Below are 23399 nucleotides of genomic sequence, written 5' to 3'. Positions count from 1 at the left end.
ACCTGGCATCGTGACTAGCACCTAGTAGGTACTTGATAAGTGGTTGCTATGATAGCTGTTGTTGGTTGTAGTAGCTACAATTCTAGCAGCAACTGCTGCAAGATTAGTAAAGGAAAACTCTCATATTGTTAAGGAATTCCACAAAGAATTCTGTATAAATCACTGCTTTCTTCCGGCTTCACATCGCGAAGAAAATGTTTATCCGGCACCAGAGTTTGGAGCTGTCAGTGACTAAAACGCAATGTGATTGTGCAACCTTCTCATTTTGCAGACGATTTAATTAAGTCCCAGACGTGTTTACTCCCTTTCTAAGGCTACATTTTGTATCAATGGCAGAGCTAAAACTTCAGACCAGGTCTTCTCATTCTCAGCCCCGTGCTCTTTGCATTTTCCACCCAACAGACGAAAACTCTCAGATACAGTGTCCTAGGTGCGCTGCCAATATCGCTGTCTGTATGCGTTCTAAAGGTTATTTTCAGGGGCTTCAACTTACTATTCATTAAAAAAGAAGTAGGCTTTTTAGTTCATCCCAAAATTATATGGTATCCCTGTAGAAATAAAAAAAAAGTTACGGTTTTCCCTGCAAAGAAGTATGTAGGCCTGTAGGAGAGGAAGGGGAGCAACTTACAATTTCCATGTCCCTTGCTTTTAATGCTCAGAAGTCATGATGCATTATCACATAGTTAGGAAGATGGTTAATCATAGAATGAAACAACTCCAGAGTTAAAAGTATATAGGTGACATTTAGTATTTCTGCTAGCTTAGAAATGTGCACTGATATGTCGAAAGAGGCCTATCCTACTCTGCTTTGAATTTTCCATTTTTATGTTAAGAAAACAAAACAAAACAAAACTCTAACATTAAACTGTTTTCTCCCTCTAGTTTAGAGTTAAAAATTCCTCTGCAGCGTCTCTGGATATTATAGAACATTACAAAGTCCCTGAACAGATTTACAAACAATGACTTTCCCTTCTTTAAGAATAATAAAGAAATGCCCTACATTTTATATTCAATAAGCAAATGATTAATAGTAATAAAAATAACTGTATCCTCTAAGGAAAGCATTAGTACTGTATTTACATAAGAAAACTGAACATCCAAGAATTAAGCAACTTGCTGAAGCCCATGTGGTTGGTAAAGGAGACATCTGGTCTGTCCTTCAGTGCTTTAAATTAATTTTTTTTTTTTTTTTGGCGCTTTAAATTTAAAGCTCACATTGCTCCATCCTATCTACACGGAGCTAGGGGTAGGCATGCCAGTATTTTAAATATTCAGGTTCCATGTCAAAGAGTACATAAACCATATTCAGTATAAACTTGAAGTTTCTTTTCATCATATACACACAGAAAATATTTTAGATTTGCCAACTGGCAGAATCAATCAAAGGTTAACACATTTTACCTGGTATAAATAAATTAATAGATTAAAAGGATCATTTTTTCCAGAAATTATTTAAGGTTAGTCTGCCTCTATTATATTTTATATACCAAGGCTCTTAAGGAAATATTGTTCTTAAGGATACGTTGTTCTTTTGAAAAATATATTTTGTTGAAGTCTTGGCCTATATGTTTAGAAAATAATGTAGGATTTACATGTTTTATTACTAGTTCTTGCCCCTTGAAATCTGCCTTGATGTGAAGTTTCTATACTTTTTCAAGGTGTGGTATCACCAAAACAAAATCCATACCTACTTTTTTTTTATATCTGTATATTTATTATGATTATCTGAAGCTATAAAAAGTCACTCACTAAATTCCAGGAATTTTAAAAGTATGTGACTGATAAAATTAATCCACAGTGATTTTTAAAAATTGATGAATTCTGATACACACTCTATTTAGAGATACCTATTAAATCAAAAGCAGAAAACCTAACTCTGGTTATCTTTTATTTGTTTTAAAAGCAAAATAGTTTTATTTGCTTTCCTTTTCTGAGTGTCTGTCAGGATCTTTAAATTAGTGTATTTTTTAATAATTAAAAGGATAGTTGTGCAATGTGGAAAACTCCTGTTTGAGCATAAATGCTTTATTAATTGTGACTTATGGGACAATAATCACTCTTTCTATTGTTTAGTAATATTGAAATTTATATTTTACTTCATTACATATAATTAAAATCTACCATTATAAAGAGTAAATATTTTTTAAGGGCTATAAAACCATGGCTCAGATCATTATGTGACAAAATCCCAGGAGGCTATTAATTTCCACCTATGTTTGCCTTCTGCACACTCTTTCAAAAAACAAAGTGTAGAAACTTGTGTACTCAGTATACATGAAGACAAATTTCATGCTGTATTTTTAGACCATATCGTATCAATACATCATCAAAAATCATTAAAAAGGAAACATGTTATTCCATTTAGTAATAAATGAGTTGCAAAATTTATTTCATTCAGTAGTCAACTGACTGTGCAAAATGGCCAGGATTTAGTGGTGAACACTACAGACATGGTGTCTGCCCCCACGAAGTTGACCGTCTAGTAGAAGAAAAGATCGGCATTAAAATTAGTCATTGGAAGAATAATATAAGATGCTATGAGGATATATAACTGGTAGACCTAAACAGGTGAGATACTATGGTAAATAACTTTCTACTAGAAATCTTTTTCAAAATAAGTACTAAAGAACAAGTATGAGTTGGCTATAGTGTAGTAGAGAGCATTTCCAGGGAGAAGAGGTGGCATTTACAAAGACCCTTATTTGAGCAAGAGAGTATTTCATTAGATGACCTAAAACAATTACAGTATCATGGGAGAGTGCAATTAAGAGTAAAGAAAAAAAACAACAACAACTAGAGAATGCAAAATTAGAGGAGTAGACGGGTCAGACCTTCTGGAATCTAGACTGTGTTAAGACATTTGATCATTATTCTAAGAATAGTGGAAAACTATTGAAATCATCTGAATTACATTTACACAGGTCATTTTAGCACAGTCTGCAGAATGTATTGAAAAGAACTAAACATGGATTCAGAAAAACCAGTTTGGAGGAGACTGCAATAATCTAGGTTATACTTGGTGGCACTGGACTATGTAGTGATGTGGGGATGTAAAAGTGCACTGAATCCAGTGCCAGCAGATAGAATTGACAGTATTTGGTGCTAAATTGGATGCAGAGGTTTAGGGAGAGAGAAAAATCCAGGATTGCTTCTAGGTTCCTGGCTAGATCGTGGGACATTTTATAAGATACAGAGATGTCAAAGGAGCAGTATGGGTGGGGGGAAGGGGAGGGTAAGATGAAAAGATTTTTACTTCAGTTTTAGTACTCAAAATCTTTTAAATGATTTTGAAGTATCAGTGAGATACGTAGTACAGATGCCATTTGAACACTTCACTGTGTAGAGTTCAGAAGAGGCGTCTAACTTGGAGAGTAGTTGAGATGGTGGGTACATAAATGACATGTGAACCTATGTTTGTTGATGAACTCTAACTAGGATGAATATAGCAGGAGGGGGAAAATGGCTGAGATAGCCTATCTCCTTTTCCAAAGGGAATTGCAACATTTCAAAGGATGCAAAGAAATTGTTGCATCCTCTGGTTAGAGAATTAGGATTTCAATAAAGGGAAGGGAAGAAAACTTAATGAAAGAGGGAAGAATTTTCCTTGCTGAATACTACTGAGAGAGCAAGTCAAATAAGAACAAAATTGCCCTTTTGTTTAATGACAAAATATGAAGAGTCTGACATCTTTAGAAAGAAAAGCTAGTAAGCTGAGGATGTGCTGGATACATGAGCGAGAGAAAAGATAAACGGCTCTTTCAAGAAGTTTGGCTGTGAAATGGAGAAAAGTTAGGGCTGTAAGTACTTTAAGAGGATTCAGGATTATAAGAAAGTGTGCCTTCCCCCAAGACAAGAGAGGCTTAAGCAAGTTTATATTGATAGGAAGCTCCCAATAGGATGGGAGATAATAAAGATAAAAGAAAAATGCGGTAAGAGATTTCTGAAGTATCCTGGAAAGAAGGTGTCCGGAGTATGAGTGGGGGCATTGAAGACTTTACCCATTGAAATAGGAAGGAAGGAAGAAAGGGTAGGTCCAGAAGTCTCCAGAGAAGTTTATCAGCTTAGGGGTGGGAAATAGAGATCTGGCAGTCTGATGCTATCTATTCTCTCGGGGAAGTAGGAAATAAGGACATCAGCTTCAGGTGGGGAAGGAAGGAGGAAGAGGGTTGGAGGTCAGAGGAGACTGGAGAATGTTTTAAATTGTCTTTGCAGAGGGTAGGAGATGGAGTTAAGTGAGAAATATGGGGCTGTGTAGAGTAATGGCCATGTTCAGAACCATGAATTTAGAATGGTGTCAATCTGCCAAAAAGAGTTGTTTTCTCCTGTAGGACCTAGCAAACTAGCAGACACAGAAGATCTAGTTTTATATACTAATAGCAAATCATCTTACATTTTATCTTTTTGTTTATTTCTAACAATTAAGGAAAAATAGGTGTTTCTTCTTTGAAATGGTGTTTTTGTTAAAGCGTTCTCTAGGTTCTAGTGCCCTCACGTGGCTGATCCACGTCATTCACTTAGGACTTTTTTTTTTTTTTTTATGTGGATGCATTTGAACAAGCTGAGAATTAAGCAAGTGCCTTATATCACTGCTAGTAAAAACGAAAAATGAATTATGGCTTTGACTAATGGCAGCTGAGGGTGCAAAGAAACTTCCGTTATAGATTAATGACACATTGGCTACTCACTGTCCTATTTGACTGTACTTAAAATCATGTTACTGTTTTGTTATGTGCAAGTAATGTGAAAACTTACAATAAAAATTAAGACTAAGAAGGGTTATGAACAGCATCTACTCAATTTCTGGGATTTTTATCATTGTGTCTAAGTTTACATTGATAAAGGTTGTCGTTTTACATAATTGCAACTGAATCTTTCTTGTGCTTTTTCTTAACTATGAAAGTCATTTTAATTATGTGACTACCGAATATTTTATCAGTTTTTGTTGTTGTTTTTTCAATATAAAGGAAAGTGAAGGGCATTGGCTGTGTCTACAAAGGCAAAATGGGTACAGTGACCCAAACCAAATGTTTGTTATAAGGAATGTTCTCTATGATTCAGGAAGTTAGGAAGGCAATTTATTGAGCATCGATTCTTTACCAGGCACATTAAGTATAGGAGCTTTTGTGTATTTTAACTAATTTGATCCTCACAGCAATCCTGTGAAATTGTTATTTTTTTCTCACTTTTATAGTGAATTGAACCAAGTCTTAGGTACATTAATAAGTAATTTGGCCACAGTCACAAACCCAAGAAATGCCATCACTAATACCAGCCATCTTTTCTTACTATTCAAAATTTTATGAGCAGTTACTGTATATTATAAACTCCACGCAGAAAGGATCATATTAAAAACATTCTTCTAGAATGATCCTTAGAATGGAATTATTCTTTCATTGAATTTTTATCATAGTTTATAGACATGCTGAACTTGCAGTTCAGTTGTTGAGGTAAATCTGTCATTTATCATATTTTATTTTTTTATTAAAAAGGCATTTTTTTATAAATACATTTCAGTTGTAGCAGTAAAATACATTTTGTGTTACCATGAATCTTTTAAGACAAAAGAACTTCACTGAGACAATGATCGCAATGTAAGAAGTATAGACCCCGCACCGCCCCCCCACACCATGGAAAAGTTGTTCGAAGGAACCAAAGTGGCTAAAGTAATTACGAAACCTGGTTAAAAAAAAAAAAAAAGACCAAAAAAGAAGAAAATAAAGACCCTGGACTGACTTTGGGGTTATTTTATGGTACAAAGTCATTTTTACTTTGAAGGATAAACTCTTTAGGTATTAGAACCTCTCAGATGAGGTATCGTTCACTGCGACAAAAAAAAATAATCATTATAGTTTTGCCAGAAATTAAGATTATTAGGTGGCTGCACAACTGGGCCTGAAGAGGTGGAGACAGACCATCTCAATTTTATAAAGCCTCCCTTGCCAAAATAAGACCCTGTATGGATTTGCTAAGTAATTGATTATATGAAGTTAGCTGAACAAGCTTAGATAAGAACTGTTATTTTTGAAGCATTAAAAAAAAACCACACCCACATCTCTCACTAATAACAGGACCCATTCCAAAATGCAAAACCCATTACCGTTATAATTTAGAGGAGAGGCATTTTCATCACCATATTTACCTAGGATACAACTACTACATATAACCAGTACCTTCATGGGTTCCAAAGAATCATGTCAGATGACGGGCACAGAAAAAGCGGATACAGTACAGTGTCCTATACATGGATTGATAGGAAGCAGGCACGGTCTGGATCTATGGAAATCCAAGACCCTTCCTCTCTGGATGGGAGGGGAGGACTGAGAAACATTCTCAGGTGGAACCCACACGTTGGGATTTCAACCTGTGAGCCACTGAAAGACAGAGAGGTCTTTGTATACAAGGCATGGTGCAAAGCCAAATGTAAATCCTGCGAAGCTCCCTGTGGGTTGGAAATGGACAAAGGAACCTGTACCGAACATGGAGACAATCCCCGCGGAAGGGTAATCGAGGCTTTCAAGGAGGAAGTGCTGTGTTTGAAGAATTCCAAAGCTGTGCATTCTCTGATGCTTATCATGGGTACTTCTACACCTAAGTCATTCTAGAATCTATTGCCTTCAAAATTAAATCTGTCATTTAAAAAACTTAAATTGATAAATTATTTACCAATGAACCCATCTCTTTATATTTAATTACTAAGAAGCACCTCAAATGGCCTCAAAAAAGTTGAGGGCTTGGCCTGAGATGGCCTAAATATGTGGTTGTTGAATTACAGAAATGGAAAAGACGAACTCAAGAATAAAATAATAAAGGCATAAAAATTCTAAGCTTCATGGTGTAAAGGCATGGTGGGGCATAAAAGTGAGATTTTTCCATTGAATTTTGTCTTCCTTGACAATACTCTTCTACTTTATTCAATGTGCTCATTATGTGCACTATTCTCACCAACTGTGTATTTATGACCATGAGTAACCCTCCAGACTGGACAAAAAATGTGGAGTAAGTAGAAAATAAAAAGATATTTTTCAATATTGTCACCCCTTATATTTCCAAATTTACTATCTTGAGACCCTATCACTTTCTTTAGCAGATCATACTAGCTACTCTAAACCAGAAAAGTTTAAACAATGACTCAGGATCATTTCAATGACTAATTTCCCGTAGGACAAAGCTTGCAGTGGCTCATTCATTAGCTCAAATTACTGCACTTGTTTGACTGCCAATATTTGTAGCCCTTAATCTTCCTTGTGAGTCTCAAACTCTTTTGAATATTATCAGTGATTACTAATATCCAATGATAAAAGTTACACCTAGTTTGTATGTTCTTTTTCTCATGGCTATCACTTTTTTTTTTAAAGATGTATTTATTTATTTTAGAGAGCAGAAGAGAGTGGGGAGGGGCAGAGGGAGAGAGAATCCTCAAGCAGACTTCCCACTGAGCACAGAGCCTGATGAGGGGCTCGATCTCACAACTCTGAGATCATGACCTGATCCGAAATCAAGAGCTTAACCAACTGAGCCACCCAAGTGCCCCGGCTATCACCTTTCTGTTTTATTAGATATTTCATGGCTCTTAATGATACATATTTTATTAAACACAATGCTTCATTAATTTGGAGGTTAATACCTATTTTGCTTAAATCAGACTGACAGCCAGTGTATTTCAGGTAATATCATCATATAGAACCATATTATTTGGGCCTTCGTTAGTTAATGTAGCAAATACAGCACTTATTTACTTACAGTCAATGAGAATGTCTTTCAGAATGTAATGTTTCTTTTGCCTTAAACTCCTCCTAAGCTTACATCATAGGGAGACTAGTACAGTCCCATATGGAAGCTTCTAATTTTTGTTTGTTAAGTTTCCTTTAAGACACGTACATGTCAATTACCTACTAGATCTTTAATGTGGACTTGGCTATTTCCTCTCAGGTACACCTTTACAGGAATTTATACTTTTGAATCACTTATAAAAATACTTGCAAGGGGCTTTTGTTTAGAAGATTTCACATTCCTGCGGGATCCATGGAATTGGTTGGATTTCACAGTCATTACTTTTGCGTAAGTATCTTCATACGTTTTCCATCCTGGAATAATAAATCACTGGTGGGAGCCTATGCTTTATTTCTCCTCAGTGGCTTCCCTTGACAGATCAAGCATTTTCCTTAGTTATCATGTAAGCTTAGAATACTTTTCCTCTAATCAAATGATGTACTTTGGAGAAATTAGGAATCTAGTAGTAAATTGTATAATTTTGGATTCAATTAGCACCGTAAAGTAGTAAAGTAAAGTTTCCCAAGTATCTAGACGATGGTTGAAGACAATGCCATTTTTCTCTTAATTGGGAAATCTGATGGCAACGCTCATTGAAGTTGAAAAGGTCTTGATGAAAGACCAACATAGACTTAGATTTCCCTAAATTCTGAATAACTCTGATTTAATTCTACAGGTATGTAACAGAATTTGTAAACCTAGGCAATGTTTCAGCTCTTCGAACTTTCAGAGTCTTGAGAGCTTTGAAAACTATTTCTGTAATTCCAGGTAAGAAGAAACTGGTATAAGGTGGTAGGCCCCTTATATCTCCAACTGTTTCTTGTGTTTTGTTATTGTGTTGTGTGTGAACTCCCTATTACAGATATGTGACAGAGTTTGTGGACCTGGGCAATGTCTCAGCGTTGAGAACATTCAGAGTTCTCCGAGCACTGAAAACAATTTCAGTCATTCCAGGTGAGAGCTAGGTTAAACACCGAGGCTGACTTTACTGCATTGGGGCTACAATTACAGTTTTTGTGCATAAGCCTTTTGCTTGTCACACTTCGCAAAGAAATATGTAAAAAAGCAAGAATCAGGACATCATATTTTGGATGGGTTTGATTCTTTGCTTTTACTTCTTGCTTTCTTTAAAACTGTTCTAAATCAGCCTTTGAGTTTAACAGGTCTTTGCATGAGGCATTTGCAGTAACAGGCTACATGGTTTGCATCCTGTAACATCAAGCTTTCCGCATAGAAGCTAAACTGTGAGGCGTTCAGACTGATGCAAATTTGGCCATTCAGGTCGAAAACTGGTGATGTTCTTATCTGCAGATAAATGAAGGAGCAAGAGATAGCATGAGTGCTGCATGGAGCTCAGTTTTCAGATGTCTTCCTTTTTTAACCCGTATTCAAGCTTGCAGAATTCACAAATATATAACCTCATAATCCATTGACTCCAAGATTTGTTACTACTCTATTCACATAGATTTTTCTAAAATCAGTAAGAGGTTAGGGAGTAAGACATCTGCAAATAAAGCAAAATATTTACACAAGGTTTATGTTTAAGCATGAATAACAAAATCATTTCTTTCGCTCTAAGGAGTATTTGGAAATATACTTTTGGTTCATTTCCATTCACAGTTTTCTAACAAACATACAAGTTCTGTTTTCATTCATTTTCACCAGCTACGGGCTTTTCATGAAAATGTTATTCAATCACAAACATTAAACTAATATTGTTGGCATTCTGCATGACATCTTTATTTTCCAGGACAAGCTCATGATGTTTTTGTCGATAATGTAGCTGTTGAATAGTATATTGACATTCCTCTCTGATTTTATTCGTAGGCCTGAAGACCATTGTGGGGGCCCTGATCCAGTCAGTGAAGAAGCTCTCTGATGTAATGATTCTGACTGTGTTCTGTCTGAGCGTGTTTGCACTAATAGGACTACAGCTGTTTATGGGCAACCTGCGGAATAAATGTTTGCAATGGCCCCCTGATAATTCTTCCTTTGAAATAAACATCACTTCCTTCTTTAATAACTCATTGGATGGGAACGGTACCACTTTCAATAGGACAGTGAGCATGTTTAACTGGGATGAATATATTGAGGATAAAAGTAAGATATACTCTTTTAACCATTAAGTTGTTTAGTCCTTTAGTTAAAAAAAATACGTATAGTGGAAATTGTCTCAATTTTAATGTGAACTAAATGATTTAACCAATTTAAGATAACACATATGATACAGAAGTCAAATGATATTTATGATATGATAATGATATTTTACTCCTTTTTCCTTATCTATCAATCAGTATGATAAAAGTTATCATTTGAAAATGTGTTATCTTTTCCTAAACCAGTGTTGAAAGCAATACCATTTTATTTGGTATTTGGTAAGCATTGATCAGGAAGGAGTTTTCAGTCATGTAGTAAATAAATCAGTAGTTTGAACTATTCGGTGTATTATGCTGAATTGTGTTGTTAAGAAGACTGTGGAAAAATAACTTGGCCTTATTTGGTTGACTCAGTATTTGTATTGAGTGCATATGATATATCTGGAAATAGAGAAATCATTCACCAAGATGGAAATCTACATTTGTGTACTCATCAGAAAGTTAAGCAACCCCAATCCAGCCATTCACTTATTGATGATGGGAAAATGTAAACTCAAACCTAACCTCTGTTATTGTAATTCATCTTTTTGGTGTTAGTCATTGTTTTAGAGTTGTTATCAGTATAGTTTGATTTTATTTAGGAATAGACATCAGAATAAACTCATGATGCCATATACTTCAGTATAATTTCTTACCATTGAAGCCAGCCTCTCTGTCATTTGGATGTTCAAGTCCCTCCCTCTGCATGTGCAATTAGCTAGCCAATACCCATTGGTCTTTTAATTATCAATATTCTACTGGGACACTTATTCTAAGGTATTCTTCATGGTTTTTAGAACCATATGAAATTTTATCCCTTCTCAAATTATATTCATGTTTTAAGAGTTAGTATTCTTATGAAGATTTCTATAACAGAGATTAAGATGCATTGGATAAATAGTTTTTTAAAAAAATTCATTATTTATGGGGTTTCCTACTTATTAATAACAGCAAAGTAACAATATTTGCACATAAATATTTTCTCTATTTCTGATTATTTCCTTCAGATAAATTTCTGTTAGTAGAATTTGGTTGTGGGGGGGGAGTGTCAAAGGGTATAACAGATTAAGGCTATGGAGATAGAGTGTCAGATTGCTCTCAAGAGAGATCATACCACTATATACTTCCTACAGAACTGGTCATCTTACTGAACTGTCCCCAATATTGACTATTACCATATTTTAAAATCTTTTGGTAGAAAGAAAAGTGTATTGTTCCTTAATTATTAATGCAGTAGAATTTTTAAACTATGTTTATTAGTATCAATAACAAGTTATATATTTTATATAATGTGAATTATCTGTTGATTTTTTTACCCATTATTTCATCAAGTGATAGTAAATTTTGGAGAATTCATATGAATTCTTTAATTTATCAAGCATGTTAACATTTTGTCCTTTTCTGGCAAGTATATTTAGCTTGTTTTTCATCTTATTGCTTGTTTTTGATGCTTAAGTGATTTTCATATTTAGGCAATATAGTCATCAAATTTGTTTTCATTTTTCTCTAAGTTTAGAAAATGCTTCTTGATTCGGAGATCATAAAAATATTCCCTTAGATATTGTATATATAAAGGAACCACCTATATATCCTACATAAAAACATTTATATATTCTTTGTATTATATTAATAGACTTAGTTTTTAAATCTTCAATCTTTAAAAATCTAGGAATTTTTTTTGGCATATATTGTGAGGTAAGGATCTAAAACTTTCTGCAAAATTACAGCCCAGATTTCCTTGCATAATATATTAGGAGATTCCTTCAATATAGGCTTTAAAGTAGTCCTAAAAGCAATTACAATAATTTTTTATGGGGCATATGTATGTGTTTTAATGTTTGTGTGTTTTAGTATGTGAATATGTATGTTTATGAATGTATATTTTTTGAGATCATCTTTGCAACTTATTGAAGTTATATATAAGGTTTCCCTAAGAATAGAAATTAGATATACTTAGAAAATTATGTATGTTCAAAGAAACAAATTTATCCTGTTCCTTTGAAATACAGTAATCAAGCCAAAATCCAAAACACAATACTTATTTAGAGCATCATAGAAAGGAAAAACCTAACCCCACTTTTCACAGGAAATTAAGTTAAAACTGGTAGGAAAAAAAAGTCTGAATCTATTTTGAGTCCATGCAAAAAAGTACTTATAAAGTAAAATTTTACTTGCATGGAAGCAATTTGAAGCAACAAGGCTTCCCTTTCTCTCACTTTTTGTGCCAAACAGCCTTAATTTGGCAACTCTTTTTTTGAACTATCCCAAGCAATTTGAGTTTATATTTGCAATAAATGCTGATAAGAGAATGTTATAATAGTTATTTCTTCCCCCCAAAATTCTTTTTAAAACAGATTTTCTAAACATTTGTTTAATAAAAAATTTTATATTTTGATATTTGTTTAGTATTCAGTTATTATTAAAATATTTTCATTTAGCCATATACATATTTATTACTTTATCCATTTCATTTTAGTTGAAAAAGATTATGAGGTTTATTACCTGAACACAATGGCTGAAGTGTTTTGAGGGCCTTTTTAATGATTCTTTCTATTTCTCACTCTTTAAATAGGTCACTTTTATTTTTTGGAAGGGCAAAATGATGCTCTGCTTTGTGGCAACAGCTCAGATGCAGGGTAAGTGATGTTTCGTATTGAGTTTCAGTCCACACTGCTCCATTAGCCCCAATAACTTGTCACCTCCCACCTACCCAACCCTCCCTCACTCCTCATTCAAAGCCCTCCATAAATTCCACTTCACGCTGATTCTCAAAATAGCTGAAATAAGTGTGGATTCTCACCTCCTTCACACACTCATATGCGGCAATTGTTTTTCCATACTAGGTCACAGCTAATCTTCCAAATTAGTTCAATGGAAAATAGAGAAGCAGTACATATGTATTAGAAGATTAAGTTAATGGAATTCGTAAGCATGTACTTTTGTAAGTGTGATATTTTATACATGCTAATGTGGTCTCCATGACTTCAAATGTAAGATCTCTGGAGATAATGTCGGTATCTGAGTCATGGTGAGTGTATGTCAAGCATATTAGAGCACAAGCTGGGAAGTTTGCATGGATTCAAGCCTGACTACCGAATAACACTCCCTCCCCTTGGCTTAGTTTCCTACAGTGATAAATGGGTATAATAATAGAGTTGCTGCGAGGATTAAATGGATTAGCGAATATGTAGCTATTACAGCATTCAATAAGTGCTTTTGATTATTATGATTGACACGTGAACTTTGTTATTAAGAAGTATTGCACTTGGGGCTAAAGCCTATGAAAATTCAGAGAAATAATTAGCTTTCCCTCTTTGGCAAGAATTTAGAACCATAGAAGAAGTTTAGTGTTCTTCAATGGAAGATGATATTGTGGACATACCTGTAGCAAAATTTCCAATGGTAACGACTTTCGTTTGGCTCATATGATAAATATTGTGCTGCCTTTTCCTCCAAGTCCCAGTGATAAGTAGAACAGACTATTTTTTTTTTAAAGATTTTATTTATTTATTTGAGACAGAGAGAATGAGAGACAGAGAGCATGAGAGGGAGGAGGGTCAGAGGGAGAAGCAGACTCCCTGCCGAGCAGGGAGCCCGATGCGGGACTCGATCCCGGGACTTCAGGATCATGACCTGAGCCGAAGGCAGTCGCCTAACCAACTGAGCCACCCAGGCGCCCAGAACAGACAAATTTTAATTCCTTGTCTGTACCATACTAAATGCTTTACATAGACTATCTTATTTAACACTTGTTTATTTGTAAGGCAGGTTCTGTTATTAATCCTTTCTTACATATGAGGTGCCTGAAGATTAGCAAAGTTAGGAAACTTACTCAAGATCATGCATCTCGAAGTGTCAGGCACAATGCTGGGGCCAGATTTGGCTTGATCATTAAAGTCATAACTATGAAATCTTTACCATGCAGAGACATTCCCTCCTCTCCATGTGCTGCCATCCATCCTTCCTTCACCCCTCTTCTCTACTGCCATACTCACACACTCTGCATCTAGATATCTTCAGTGAAAATCAATTTTTTCCCTATAGACTTATTCTTCTGTTCATTCTGCAAGTCCCAGGAGATATTAATCATGATATGATTGCTTTTATATGGAGACATGATAAATATAATGACAAGAAATCTGTTTTCCCTACTGTCATATAAAGTAGACATTGGCATCTATAAAAACAGGGAAGTCACCCAGCAGACTTGCAGTACTGACTGTTTCTTTTAATCTAATTACAGCCAGTGTCCAGAAGGATACATCTGTGTGAAGGCTGGCCGAAACCCCAACTATGGATACACAAGCTTTGACACCTTTAGTTGGGCTTTCTTGTCTCTGTTTCGACTCATGACTCAAGACTTCTGGGAAAACCTTTACCAATTGGTGAGAACAGATAAAAGGATTCTTCTGGGAAGCATGAAATACTGAAATCAAGGGAATTGCTTTAAGATACTGTATTACTTGGAGTGTGAGCTTTTAGCGTCTATATAAAATTTAATAAAATATCTCTTACATTTTTACAGACACTACGTGCTGCTGGGAAAACATATATGATATTTTTTGTGCTGGTAATTTTCTTGGGCTCATTCTACCTTATAAATTTAATCCTGGCTGTGGTGGCCATGGCCTATGAGGAACAAAATCAGGCAACTCTTGAGGAAGCTGAACAGAAAGAAGCTGAATTTCAACAGATGCTTGAACAGTTAAAAAAGCAACAAGAAGAAGCTCAGGTATCATTAGCAAGAGCATAGAGCTCTTGTGTTTGTTGATCTCAGTCCTCTGACCGCACTGGTGAGGTCAGTGACATTTACCACGCGAAATCGGCAGTGGGTAAAAGTAACATTTGAAACATGTCATATGTGTTTGGTATTAGGAGCCGTTAGATTTTTAGATTATTATTTTATGTTGATGATTACTGTCAATGCTGATGGCATCAAAACATCAAGAATTATAATTGCTTTATTGACTTTTTTTTTTCTCCCTTGTGACTCCTCATTTACTCAGGCTCACAAAATATGTAGACCTGTATGCCCTCAATTGAAGTATTTTCTTAATTTTCTGGGGAAGAGGAATTTGTTATAGTTGCTTCTTCATTAGTGTCAGTAGAGGTGGGAAAGGTCAGAAAACCAGAGTCAAACTGAGAAGATATTTCCTAGAATCTGGAAAAGCAAAGACCTATTTAATATTTATTTTTTTATTTGAAGGGTATTTAAAAGCAAGTTTACAGGTTGCATAAGAAAAACCCTGGTGTGTAAATGTAGTAAATCACTACATTCTCTGCCTCCTACCCTATAAAAAATAATTTAATTTGGATTTGATAAGACTTCAGAATAAGGCAAGAATTGCTCTAATTGTATTTGCTTGACTTAATGGCATTAACTAATCCAAGTGCCTATTTTTGGCTTCTCTTGGATCTTGACTACAATTCCCATTTAATACTGAGTATCCTAAATATTTAATAAAGGTCAGATAAAATATACTGGAGTAACAGCAACAAGATAGGATACTATACCTTTCCCAAAACTGTACTCTTATAATTTAGAAATTCATTCAGATGCCACGATCTGGGATTCCTATATACATATATATATGTTATATGTATACATATATATATATATATACATATATATATATGTATACATATAACATATATATATGATCTATGATATGTTTTTGTTGTACATTTCTTAGTGAGATACTCCACTTAAGTGAGAGGCAGAAGTTTATCAAAATAAAATACTTGGCTGACTTAAGTTCAATAATTTAGATTGGCACTAAAAATTATTGTCAAGTGGATGTGTGATGGATCAGGTTAAAATAGGAAACCTTTAATTCTTAAATTCTTTCCTTCTTCATATAGTGGTTAAGTCATAGAAAAATTTATTATGATATTTGAATGCCTTGCTCATATTGTTGAATAATTAGAGAGCATAGTGAGAGGCCAGAGCTTTAAAGTTCGCATCAAAGTCACACGTATCATCTTCCACATGTCTTTTGAATTTAATTCTTTAATTGGTTTAATGACAATGCACGGTTTTCCGAAATATGGACCGGAATGGAGAATTGTTTTTCAAGATTGTATTCATGACATTGAAGACAGATGAAGTAGTAAACAGCGAGAGAGTTTTTCAAGGTTTGTGTGCAACTGCCATTTCCTGTCTCCGCTTCCAGGCAGCGGCTGCAGCCGCATCTGCTGAATCAAGAGAGTTCAGTGGTGCCGGCGGGATAGGAGTTTTCTCAGAGAGTTCTTCAGTAGCATCAAAGTTGAGCTCCAAGAGTGAAAAAGAGCTGAAAAACAGAAGGAAGAAAAAGAAGCAGAAAGAGCAGTCTGGAGAAGAAGAGAAGGAAGATGCGGTCCGCAAATCCGAATCAGAAGACAGCATAAGAAGAAAAGGTTTCCGTTTTTCCTTAGAAGGAAGCAGGTTGACATATGAAAAGAGGTTCTCTTCTCCACATCAGGTAAAGATATTATTAGCTTACATAAATTGCATTTTCGTAACAGACCACTTTTTAAAGATATGCCAGAATTTGGTAGAAATAAAACCGCCTTCTCCCTGGATGGCACAGTACTTTCAGAATTGTAACGATCATCAAGTGTTGTGTTTATCACCTCAGAGACTTTGTGAGTTTTGCAACTTTTTGAAATCCCAAGAAAGCATTTTTAGAGCATAGACCCCACTGAGCTTGGGAAGGTTTATGGTTTTGAGGTTTTGTGGAAGACTCAAACATCTTGGGGCAATTTTCCACTTGAGAAATTATCAGCAGATGGTTCCCATCCCTCTTTAGCTACACTACTGTGCCGGGACCCAGTGACTATGGGTTTTCCAAGTGGCAGGTTCCTAGAAGTGAACCTTGTATTCTTTCAGACCATCTGTGTAGTTGTTCCCACTCACATACGAACTTTACTGGAAGAATCATTCTTCAGACACTTGTTTCAAAGGAAACTGAAGTAAAATTTTTCTAGACGTGTAGCCAAAATTCTTAGTTGGAAATGCACTAAGGAATATTTATGACACTAAATAAATAGTGGTGTTTAATTGCACTTGATTATCTCTCTCATGTTTAATGTGGGATTTGTGCTGAAAGAATATCCTGATTATATGGTACAGTAAATGTTCACTGGATGCCTGTGGCTTATGTACCAACACAAGCTATTGAGACTTTGAAATTTAGGATCCTTAAATTTTGAAATTACCAAGAGAATTACCAAAAATACAGAGTTTCTCAGAAGACAATGTCACCAGTAGTGAAACCTTAGTATGATTTAGTAGCCATAACAATGAGAACAAAGCTGAGAGCAATGATAATGGCTAACACTTGCAGAATTCATTGCAGCTTTCAGTGTAAACTCATTTAAGCCCCTCACTACAGCCCTGAGTAGGTACTACGATCATCATCCCCAGTCTACAGATGTGAGAACAGGAGGGCTGTATTCTTTCTCAAGTGCTTGTTTTATCCTTGGTATTCTTTTTACATTATCATAATTAATGTTAACATTAGTATTATTTTCACTATTTATTAGGCCCAGTGAAATTGAATAATTGCCCAGTGTCATGTAGTTATTAAGGGCTGCTGTGGTATTCAAATTTGGTATGACACTAAAACTCCTGAACTTTCCACTTTAACAGCCTGACTAGAAAGAATATTTTAAAAAACTGATAAAGAAACTTACAATTTGATGTCACTAAACAGATACATATATTTAGGGTTATACTTGCTCTTCATACAGTTTGTAGTATATATATACTCACAAAACCTCATATTTAATATGTGTAAAATTTTTATAGGTCAATTCCAAGTCCAAATAACATTATGAGATAGAATAGATTAAAGGATTACTGGGGTTGAATTTATATTTAAAATAGAATTTGTTTTTAATTCTACATTTTACACTCATTCTTATTCATGTTGTTGTCTCAGTCATTATGATTTAATTAGTGGAGACATTAATCTTAATAAATTTGAATTCCTTAAAAATCAAATCCCCTTTTTTATAGCATTGGTCATGTTGTAAAAGAAGGAAAGGAAGAAGGGAGGGAGGGGAGAAGGAAGGTAGGTTATTAGAGATAAAATGGCCTAAATTTGAAACTGCGAATCACCAGGTGCCACAATCTCTTCAATTTGCTTCAATTCAAATCCAACAGAACTAATTCTAATTGAAATAGTGAAGCCTGAAAAGGTTAAGTTCTGACCTACTTCCTTCTGCAAATTTTGCCCACAGATAAAGCATTTCCCCAGTACTGTCTTCTTTGTAACTCTGTTTCCTAGCTAGTTGGGCATGATAAGTAATTACTGACTTATACAACATGCAACATCTGGCTCAAATTGATACTTGTTTCTTAAGTGGTATCTGTATTTTAAAAGAGTGAAAAACTTTCCTTTTATCTGGTAAATAGATGAATAGCTAAGAGATGGAGAGGGAGAGAGAAAGAGGATGGGGGAGAGATAGAGAGAGAGAGGGAGGTAGAGGGGAAAGAGACAGAGAGAATCCTGAATTTATACTAATCCCACTTTCCAAGTCCCTGGAAGTAATACAGGAAATATTAAGGAAGGTAGAGGTTCTTAAGGTACAGTGATGAAAGGCCCATTGTTAGATTTTTTTGAAAGTCCAAGACCCCAGAGTATTAAAGACTATTGTTTTGTGGTGACATGATGGAAAGGCAATTATGTTGATAACCATTTCTATTTTCATATTGAAAAAAAATATATATAATGTAGGCTTTTACTGCAAGATTATAATTTTCTCAGTAGAGTAGGTGGATTGTATGAAACATTTCTTAGGCTTCAGTTTGACTTGTTAGTGTGGGAGATGGGAGAGAAGGAAGTCAAGAGTACAATCTCTAATCAAGTCTCAAGACAATCTGGCTATTTATTTATTTTATTTTATTTTTAAAAAGATTTATTTATTTATTTTAGAGAGAGCGAGCATGTGCAAGTGGGGGGAGGGGCAGAGGGAGAAGGAGAGAGAATCCCAAGCAAACTCTGTGCTGAGTGCAGAGCCTGATGCAAGGCTCGATCCCAGGATCCTGAGATCATGACCTGAGCCAAAACCAAGAGTTGGACACTCAATCTATTGGGCCACCTAGGTGTCCCTGGATATTTTATTCTGAAGATATAGTCAACCTTCTTAAGTTATTAGATATGGTCGACCTTCTTAAGTTATTCGTTCACTCCCTATTTATAATAAAGCAAGAGTTTTGCTTTTTAGAGATTCATTTTTTTATGGCAGATTTTTTGTATTGGCCATCCTTTATTTGTGGTGCAACATTTGATTGTTATGGATTTAGATAATTAATGCAAGCAATAGAAGCTGATGTTAACAGATGGGGCACAATCATTTTTCATACAGCTGTCTCATGTAAGCTGTGCTCTTGTATGGCAGAATTCACCTTTAAACTCAGAGAGGAACCCTGTGTGCAATTTTATAACTTATTTCCCTCCAACCCTTGTATTGGCTCTAATTAAGTTGAGTACTTGTAGTTAAAATATAAACTCTTACTAAGAGTGATACATATAGTTTCTACCTTATTTCTTATTGCCAAGCACTTCTTGCCTGCCTTTTTGAGCTGGTGATAGCCAGCATGTCACAAATGCTATAACTCTCATGATTTTATAGCTTATTCAAAGTCCCTTGTGAAAAGAGAGAAAGGAGGTGAAAGAAATGGGGTAGTCTAAGAGAGACATAAAAAAATTACTTTTTTGGAAAACAATACAGGAAAAGAAGGAATCTTACTAGTGAAGTTGAAAAAACTTGGGAACAGGAAAAGGAAAAAGGACATCTTTTAGGGGAGCAGATTAGTCTCAAATGTCCTTCTTTCTGTAAATAATAAATAGGATTCCATAACATAAGATGGTTTAAAGCTTATAAATGTTTTATAGATGTTTATAGACATTATTGAGAAAAAAAATTTTTTAGCCAAAAAGAAAATTAAAAGCATACTTTTGGTCAGGAAGTATAAAACATATATAGAGGTACAAAATAATTTTAATTAGCTTTAAATCCTTTGGAGAAAAGAAGATCACACTAATAACATTTAAATGATTAAATTAGTATTCTTTCTATTAATAATAAGAGAAATCCAACTCCAGCCAGCTTAAATTAAAAAAAGAGAGAGAGAACTGATTAGATCAGATAAATAATATCTGTGAGTAGCTTTAGGCATGGCTGGGTCCAAAGGCTCAAAGCATGTTATCATGGCCAAGTATTTCTTCATATTGCAAGCCCAGGTTCCTCCAATAGAGTGCCAAGGTGTCACTGCAACTTCAGACTTATAGTCAATATTCTTAACAACCCCAATTGAAAATGCACCTCTTTCTCAACAATTGTAAAAGAAAAAGGTGGCTGCCAATGGACCAAGTGGGTCCCCTGCCCATCTTTAAATGGTTTTCTATGGCCTGAGGTATGGAATGTCCTCATTGGCTGGGCCTGGGTCATAGTCTTGACTGAGGATCATTTGTCAAGGATAATCAGGGTACTGTTGAAAGAAGAAGGAGGAATGGATATCGGACAAGCAAGAAAGTGTTTACTACAGTGAAGTTATAAAAGTAGACTAGTAATAATCAGGAAGTGATTGTGTTCAATGCTAAGCTCTTTCTTTAAGAATCAAGGAAAACTATGTGGTGGCAGTGACAATGTAGCCATTTAGAAATCCGTGTAATGATTGTGACCAAGTACTTAGTGAAAACAGGCTTTTGTGAATATGGTACTTTTCAGATTTCTTGAGAGACAGAAGAATGAAAATCAGGGAATGAATCATACAGTTCTCTCAGCTTGATTTATTTAATTTATTCATGAAGACATTATAAAATATGCAAAGAAGGGGAGAAGCTGCTCATTGTACTATAATTAAACAGACCTACTAGCAAGATTGATTTTATTTTCCTCTGTGGTGAGATCTGCATCAGGGTGTGGTCACTAGTGAGCTCTTACTGGCTATATTTTTGGCTTCAAAGGGTCTAAATGTAGGTGTGTGTTTAGTTGCTTTCCATTGGCATGTTAAGTGAGATTAGCTTCTAGAATAGGGTCTAGCAAAAAATTCTGTTCTAGGTGCCAATAATGGGACAAAATAATGTTGAGGGGTACTTGCAACTATCTTAAGGCATGTGTAAAATAGAAGAAAATAACAGAAAATAAAGAATGAAGGAAGGGAGAAAAAGGGAAAGCAAAACAGATGAGGTGACCTGGTAGAGAGTGCCAGAACACCACCAGCAGTTACCACAGGAGTCCATGGTTCCAACTTGTCCCATGACTTATCCTCAGGTAAGTCAACAAATCTGAAACAAGTCAAGTCTCATATTTTGGGGGATGACTGCTCTTAATTCTGTTCCTCTGTGTTTTGTTTGTTTTATTATTATTCATAGTCTTTACTGAGCATCCGTGGCTCCCTTTTCTCTCCAAGACGCAACAGTAGGGCGAGCCTTTTCAGTTTCAGAGGTCGAACAAAGGATATTGGCTCTGAGAATGACTTTGCCGATGATGAGCACAGCACCTTTGAAGACAATGACAGCCGGAGAGACTCTCTGTTTGTGCCACACAGACATGGAGAGCGGCGTCACAGCAATGTCAGCCAGGCTAGCCGCGCCTCCAGGGTACTCCCCATTCTGCCCGTGAATGGAAAGATGCACAGTGCGGTGGATTGTAATGGAGTGGTCTCACTGGTCGGGGGCCCTTCTGCCCTCACATCTCCAGCTGGACAGCTCCTTCCGGAGGTGAGGCCAATGAAAACTGCCGCTGCTGGGGAGGGACCTGTGGCTGGGGCAGGCAGGAGTGTTTTTGATTTCCATATCCAGGAATTTTGTTAAGTCTTTTGTTGGGGTTGGTTCAGTCCAGCTGTGAACTCACTTTGTCAAATTGTTCTATTTAGATGTTTCTGCAAGTTAATTAAAAATATAGGTTGGCTCTCACAGAGAAGTATTCATCATTTTTGGGAAGAAGAAAAGGATATCCTTAATGGCCTAAGGGTATGAAACTTGCCAAAAAGCACAGGAACAATTTATCAAACATAATGTTTAATTAATATAATCGAATGAAATGCAAGAAATGATATAAATATTCAACTTAAGGTTGAATAAGATATAAATATTCAACTGTTCCATTAAAAGGAGAATTTGATACTTCCTCTTGAAGTAGATACTATTACTGAAGACATCTAAATCCTGTGATGCAACATTCTTTTTCTTTGCAGGTCAGAGTGCTGTAACATTTTTAGCATCCACTCAAATGACCCCAGCCATTGTACCTTTGTGTGGTAAAGAAGTCACTCAAAGTACCTGGTAGGGTCAAGTATTGCAATTTTTAGAGCAGATTTCAATTTTTATATTACTATCATGATTTCTTTTTGTAAACAAAGAGGCTCTAAATCAAGCATATAAAAAAGAGTTTCAACTAAATAGCAGACACAGGGATATATTATTGACATTTTCCTTTGTAAACATAAGGTGCTTTTTAACTTTGGTATTAAATAAGATTTTATTGCCCAACATAAAAATATTCTAGCAATGTCATTGGGTTGTATTTTATAGTTTTCCAAATCATATTGTAATCTTCTTTGTATGATTTTTCTAAAACAAGCCCATTTATTATAGTTGGAGAAGCTCTTTCAGTCACATTAAAATCATATGGAGTCAGCTTTCAGTCACCTAATACAGGAGCTTCTTACCTCTTCCCTGGGTTATAGAAATAGCCATTGATCACTTTTTTCCTTGGCCTCTCCCCACCACTTTCTCCCAAAGAAATGTCCAAGTACCTAGAGTCAGATAAAACTGTGAAAAAAGTAGAACTTTGTAGTGAAGGAACCAGGAAGAATGCAGAAGGAATATCAACTTCTCTGTTAAAATAATCATGGCTGACTATGTACCAGGCACTGCCCAGAACACTTTACATGTGTTAGTTCATTAAGTTCTCACAACAACCCTTTATGATAGGTACTAATATTATCCCCATTTTAAAGAGAAGGAAACTGAGGCCTGTGCATGGTGGAACAGGGGTAGATTTGACCCCAAGTGTGCTGGCTACTAACCCTACATTCTATCCATACTGTAATATTGCTTTCCATTGATTTTTTTTTTAACTTTCTTAAATGGAAAGTAAGAAATGGCTAAGGAAGCAAACATTTTCATTTTAACCCAGTATTTCTTAAAACCTACTTCACCCTCAAACTACTTACATCAGAATTCCTTGGGATGCTTCTTAAAAATGGAGATTCCTCATTTTCCTCTCCCTCAATCCCTGGCAACCACCATTCTGCTCTCTACTTCTGTGAGTTTGATGGCCAAAGGGTACAAAATTTCCATTAAGCAAGATAAATAAGTTCTGGAGATTTATATAGCATAATGCCTATAGCTAACAATACTGCATTGTATCCTTAAAATTTGCTAAGATGGCAGATTTTATGTTAAGTGTTCTCATCACAAATCATAACAGCAACAACAAAAATAATAAAGGGGATGGGAGGAAACTTTGGAAGGTGATGGAGTGTTTCTGGCCTTGATA

General features: G+C 35.4%; 1 protein-coding gene across 1 annotated transcript in view; it reads left to right on the top strand.

The window, feature by feature from the left end:
• SCN2A (sodium voltage-gated channel alpha subunit 2) overlaps positions 1–23399 on the top strand; it is an 83766-nt gene that overhangs the window by 7839 nt on the left and 52528 nt on the right. Inside the window, exons 4-12 of the mRNA XM_035007867.1 lie at positions 6907–6996; positions 7930–8058; positions 8447–8538; positions 9598–9870; positions 12478–12541; positions 14149–14290; positions 14431–14637; positions 16079–16366; positions 21269–21616. Of these exons, the coding sequence (XP_034863758.1) occupies positions 6907–6996; positions 7930–8058; positions 8447–8538; positions 9598–9870; positions 12478–12541; positions 14149–14290; positions 14431–14637; positions 16079–16366; positions 21269–21616 (1633 nt within the window). The remainder of the gene's footprint in view (positions 1–6906; positions 6997–7929; positions 8059–8446; positions 8539–9597; positions 9871–12477; positions 12542–14148; positions 14291–14430; positions 14638–16078; positions 16367–21268; positions 21617–23399) is intronic.

This window comes from Mirounga leonina, unplaced genomic scaffold, assembly GCF_011800145.1.
Source record: "Mirounga leonina isolate KUSES-001 unplaced genomic scaffold, KU_Mleo_1.0 Mir_151, whole genome shotgun sequence".
Taxonomy (NCBI): Eukaryota; Metazoa; Chordata; class Mammalia; order Carnivora; family Phocidae; genus Mirounga; species Mirounga leonina.
The sequence above is the reverse complement of the archived record's forward strand: the minus strand, read 5'-3'. Positions and strand labels throughout refer to the sequence as shown.